The following is a 6000-nucleotide window of genomic DNA, read 5'->3' as shown; positions in this document are numbered from 1 at the left end:
AACCATGGTTTTCTCTGGAAGAGGAAGTGGGTGGTGAGGGGCTTGGGTGGAAGGGAGACCTCCTTTTCTGTGTTCTTTGGCCCTCAGAACCTCACAGTGCTCCCACCACACAGCAGAGCCTAACTTCCTATATTTGCCCCTCAAGGGTCTCTATCCTGCACCCCCTTCTCCAGCTTCAGCCACATCGGGCTCTGATGTGACACTCCACACGTCTGCATCGTCACACCTCAGAGCCTTTGCTTGTGCTGTTTCTTCTCCTTACTCTCCGCCTACTATCTTTCCTGATCCTCACATGGAACAGCTACTCCTTCTCCATGCCCCTCAACTCTCTGCTAAGCTCTACGGCCACCAGGTGCCTGGGTCTCAACCCCCAGCAGGTAGTGGGTTCTTTCAGGTGTTCATCCTCACATCCCTCCAGATCTAGCACAGAGATTTCCTCCCAGTCTTGTGGATTTGAAGAGTCCTAGCTTTACCACAAGTTCATTACCCAGAGGAAAACACTCCCATTACACATTTTTTTCATTTACTTCTCTTCTGTAAATTTGGTTTTTCTTCATGAAGGATAACACATTAAGAAAAACCATGCAGATGAAACCTCACTGGACACAGCCACTAAGAGGAAACTTCGTACTGAATGAGCTCAGTGATGAGACAGTATCAAAAGGGCCAAAGATGGCAAAAATTCAAACACAGCAAAGTCTGGAGATATGAGACTCGCTGTGAGGCTTCTTCAGCCCATTTCGGAGAATTAATGTGAGGGTCCTGATGGGCAAAGGCTGGCTCCTCTCAGGTGACACCTGTCCCCAAGGCTCTTTTTCCAAATGTGGCAACTGGTGGAGGATGACAATCTGCTGCTGACCAGAGCTGCTCTGGCCAAAGCAGCTGTCAGCGTAATATTTCCTAAACCCGCTTGTAAAGATCTTACATTCCCACTTCTAGGAACAGGTTTTCAAAAAGCAAGGGCACGTTTTCAAAGTAGACGGCTCTGTCGTTAACTGGATTAGAACACCTGGTTGGGGGCGTGCTTTTCTCTGAAACTCGGTTTCCTCAGAAGTAAACTGTGGTGGGGCCTGGAGGGGGACTGGGCACTGCTGGGCGCGGTGAGTGCAGAGGGGACGTGCAGGAGGCCAGCTAGTACCCAGGGCAGCCACTGGAAGTGGAGCTCTCAGTGCTTCTGCACGTGCGGGCCCCCAGCCTGCTCTGGGCAGGCTTCCAAGCTGCTCTCAGGGGAGTGCCAGGAAACCCTGACATGACAAACAGCAAGTGACGAATCTTAATCTGTGCTAAGTCAGCTGCTATTTTATTCCCAATTCTAACAGACAGGCAGAAAGTAAAGGGTTTAGGTTTTTGGAAGAAAAAGTAATTTTTTTCTGTCTGAGAAAGTCTTAATTTTTTCCTCCATGAATTGGATGGGACTGCCACCAGGTGACCTGAGAGGAAAGACACATTGGAATAACTCATAGGACCCCAGTGTTCCAGTCTGATAAACTCTAAGGTACAAGTTTGGAGTTCTGAACTCTGAACTCTAAGACGGACTATACTTTAGATGCCTGACATGGACTAGGGTCACATCACTTGCCCTTTGTGCCCCCCTCCAGCATCTTATTCCCCAGAGCAGGCAGTAGCGCATCTTGTTTCAAGAGTGGCTGTGCTGAGGAACAGGGAGCAGAACAAAGTTGCGCCAAGGTTCAGGCAGCAGCTCCCGCCAACTCGCTGGCCTGCCCCCACAGCTCACAGCCTGGGATTCAAACGCCCCTACCGCAAACAACCACACATCAGGAACGTGCAGGGTCCTGGACAGACAGAACAGGGGATTCACATCCCGAAGAGGTGACTGGACCCTCCCGAAAAGCTGCACAAGAGAAAACTTAACAAGCTGATAACCATTTCCACATCCAGAGCACGTATATTCAGCTTTCATTTTACTTTAGTTATAAAACAAATGCCCAACACCAAGTTTTAAAAAAACACACAAACACAGGACGTTTTTATTCCTTCTTTTGTTACAGAAAATAAATAAGGTCACATACTCCACATGCTTGTCTATAAAAGCATTTCTAACAATGTCACACACTGGATTCTACAGCAGAATCTTTTTGGCTTTTCAACTGCACCTATAATACAGATTGTTTTATTGTTTAATTTTTTAAGCACTTGGGCTCCAGCAACTTTGGAAAAAGGCTGTTTGTGAGCTTAAAAATCTTATTCTAAGTTATATGTTAAATAAACTAAAAACAACCAGGTCTTAACTTATTTTAAGAGGAGAATATAGTTTTTCTTTTATAAAAATTGCCCAACAAACTCACAAACACCCAAATCGACACAAAAAGTTGGTCTATCTCCATAGGAATTAACAAGAAAAAAGGAGCAAAACACACACGGCCCCTGGAAACACACCCGCTCAGGTAGAACCCTCCCAGCACTCACTCTTACGTTTCTAGTTTGGCCCTCGGAGTTTTAGGAAAGGAAAGCTGCTCAGTCATCTAAGCCGATGTTTCTGAAAAGGTAGGACATGGACTCCCCGTTGTGAATCCGACGGATGGCTTCTGAAAGGATCATGCTGATATCCACAGTCTTAATTTTGGGGCACTGGAGCTTCTGGATTTCATGTGGAATTGTATTGGTAACCACCACCTACGAAACAAGACAAAACCACCAAAAGCATCATAAAACCAAGTAGCTTCCTGGCTTGATGTGACAATCTGACATATTCTCAAATCTCTGAGGAGGACAGCGGGTCTACTGTACCTGCAACAATGCTTTCAGTCCATGTGAATGCTAGCCGGGTTTCGTAGGTTAAGATTTGATAACCCTACACCCATTAGGACAGCTATAGGCAAAAAGACAGGTAATAACAAGTGTTGGCGAGGATGTGGAGAAACTGGAACCCTCGTGCACTGCTGGTGGGAATGTAAAATGGCACAGCTGCTCTGGAAAACAGTCTGGCAGTTCCTCAAGTTTAAACATAGGGTTACCATATGACCCAGCAATTCTACTCCTAGGTATATACCTGAGAAATGAAAACGTATGTCCATACCAAAGCTTGTACACAAATGTTCATAACAGCATTATCACAATAGTCAAAACGTAGAAGCAATCCAGATTTCCATCATCTTACAAATGGAGATATAAAGTGTGGTGTCTAGCCATACAATGAAATATTCAGCAATAAAACGGAATGAAGTACTGATGCACGCCACAACATGGATGAACCAGGAACACCATATGCTAAGGGAAAGAGGCCAGACATAAAAGATCAATATTGTCTGATTCTATTGATATGAAATGCCCAGATTAGGTAGATCTATAGAGACAGAAGGCAGATTAGTGGTTGCCAGGGGCTGAGTGGATTGAGAAGAAATGGGGAGTAACTGCTAAAAGGTAGAAGGTTTCTTTTGGGGGGATAAAAATGTTCTAAAAGTGATTGTGGTGATGGTTGCACAACTCTGTGAATATACTAAAAACCACTGAAGTATATATTTTAAATGGGTGAATTGTATGGTATGTGAATTATATCTCAAAGCTGTTATTTTAGGATGTTGAGATTTGATGAAAATCAAAAAAGGAGAAAACAAGCACTTTTCAACAGTTACAAATGGGGAAAATAAAAATACTCAGGCTTCTTAAAAAAACACGGATTGGGAATAATTTTTTTATTATTATTTATAACATATACTCCCTACTTCTAAAATAAGCCCCAAGACAGCTTATAAGAAAGAGGCACACGCACACTGAGATGCTGAAACAGAGATGGACGATCAGGAATCATTCAGAACCAGTGCCAGGGCCACGGAAACCTACCTAACGTAAAACTGTGCTCATCATCTGGTATCTGATCTTCCTGGTAACATTACAGCAAAACGGAAACATGAAGGGTTATATGAGTCTCATGACCTGTAAAAGAACAGTTCCCAAAAAATACCTTCCCACTGGTATCAGACAGAATTTTGCGCCATTCACACAGAATCAATGTGAAGGGTGACCCTGGGCGGCCCCATCCGGGGTCACCCTGCACTCCATGCCCAGCGCCTCCTGAATGCACCACATGGGGACCTCGGGGGTCAGCTTTACTCACTAAATAACCACTCTCACTGGGGAATAAATTTGGAAAATTTATTCTAACCACTTTTTAAAAATAACAGCATTACTGAGATATAATTCATATACCATACAATTCAACTATTGAATGTGTACAATTCAATGGTTTTTAGAATATTCAGAGTTGTGTTGAATATCTCCCCAAAAAGAAACCCTACACCACTTAGGCTGTCACTCCTCATGTCACCCTTCCCCAAACCCCTGGCAACCACGAGTCTACTGTCTCTACAGATGTCTATTCTCCACATTTCATTTAACTAGCTTTAATTAAAAAAAAAAAAAAAAGAAAAAAGAAAAACACTTCAAATCTTGATTTATCAACCCCAAACACTATCTACTGGCTCCTACTCTGAAAGACAAGAAATCAGCCTCTCTCCACTTCTCCCACCTTCCACCTCCTAACTGTCGATTCTGCCATGACTTTGACATCGTTTATAACTTTATAATCTGTTGTGTGACTACACTTTAAGTTTATATGAAAATCCTTAGCTTACTAAGCAGAGTGAACCCAGGAACCCGATTCAGCCCTTAGTTACTCACCCAACTCCCCGTGATGAGTATCAGTGACAGAGCTGACGCAAGGCATCCACCGGGCAGCCTCTACTCAGGAGCTCCTGCGGCTGGACTCACGCTGCTCTCCAAAGCCCACTCTGCTCTAAGAGGCCTGGCTCCAGCAGTCTCTGCCACCTGCCTCTGGTGTGCTCTTTCTTTTTTTTTTTTTTTGTGAGGAAGATCAGCCCTGAGCTAACATCCATGCCAATCCTCCTCTTTTTGCTGAGGAAGACTGGCCCTGAGCTAACATCCGTGCCCATCTTCCTCCACTTTATATGGGACGCCACCACAGCATGGCCTGACAAGCGGTGCGTGGGTGCACGCCCAGGATCTGAACCCGGGCCGCCAGCAGCGGAGCGCGCGCACTTAACCGCTGCGCCACGGGGCCAGCCCCTGGTGTGCTCTTTCTAACCTGCCCACACACAGCACCCTCGAGAAGCCCGCCTAGTGCCACGTGGACAGACTGGTGAGAGCCACCTTGGGCCTGAAGTCTTCTTGCTTTACTTAATACGTGAGCTCTACGTCGTCACTTCTGCCTCTTTGAATGCTTTTAACGTTATTCCTGGTTCTCAGTACGTTTATGACCAGCTCAGTGAGGAGGCTGGATTGACCTCAGCACACAGGTCTGGCTTTCTGCCTGGGCCAAGACATCTTGAACCCATCAAAGCTGATCAACACGGGGCCAGGCTCAAGGATGTCTACCACTGAAGAGTAAAAACGCGGGACTCGGAAAAGTAAAAGCAGTTGGACTAATCTAAGATTCAACACCCAGGAATATACAGGGGACAGCACTTCCACTTCTTAAGAGATAATAAAAATGTGGTTTATACAATCAAACCCCCAGCTGCCTAGCTGGCCTGTGGAAAGAGGGGGCTGGACAAAGCACGGTGAGTAACCCTGGACAGCCTCGCTCAGCCACACTGGGAACTGTAGGCAGCTTAGGAAAACTGCCCTGTTTGCCTTCCTCTCCCAATTTCGTTCCACGAGTGTCTGTACCAGGGAGAGAGCTGGGCTTTGGCATCAGGCAAACTAAGGTCTGAACCCAAATGCTCAGCCTAGTAGCTGTCTGATCTTAAGAAGTCACTCAACTTTTCTGGTGCACAACTTCTCGTCTCTAAAAGGGGCACTGACACGGACCCTGCGGGCCGTGCTGGAGCCCCGGGCGGGGCCGGCAGAGACGGTGTGCTCCATTGATGAGAGTTACTAAAACTAGTCACCAGCACCAGGGGCAAAAGACAGAGGCTTACACTCAACGAAACGCAAACATAACCCATGTTTTCAGTTCATTTTTCACTAGAAAACAGCTCATTCTTCTACCTATTCTCTGTAACCACAGATCAGGAGGCGCCG

General features: G+C 45.8%; 1 protein-coding gene across 5 annotated transcripts in view; it reads right to left on the bottom strand.

Moving 5' to 3' along the window:
• Nucleotides 1–1957: 1957 nt before the first annotated feature.
• PRPSAP2 (phosphoribosyl pyrophosphate synthetase associated protein 2) overlaps nt 1958–6000 on the bottom strand; it is a 51881-nt gene continuing 47838 nt past the window's right edge. For 4 of the 5 annotated variants that reach the window (XM_087440315.1, XM_087440317.1, XM_087440316.1 and 1 more), the window contains one exon: nt 1958–2634. In XM_087440315.1, coding sequence (XP_087296441.1) covers nt 2476–2634 — 159 coding nt within the window. In that variant the 3' untranslated portion in view covers nt 1958–2475. Of the gene's footprint in view, nt 2635–2748; nt 2831–6000 lie in introns of all 5 variants that reach the window. The other variant, XR_015554610.1, reaches the window with a different exon arrangement.

This window comes from Ceratotherium simum, chromosome 16, assembly GCF_057802395.1.
Source record: "Ceratotherium simum simum isolate JZ-2026a chromosome 16, ASM5780239v1, whole genome shotgun sequence".
NCBI lineage: Eukaryota > Metazoa > Chordata > Mammalia > Perissodactyla > Rhinocerotidae > Ceratotherium > Ceratotherium simum.
The sequence above is the reverse complement of the archived record's forward strand: the minus strand, read 5'-3'. Positions and strand labels throughout refer to the sequence as shown.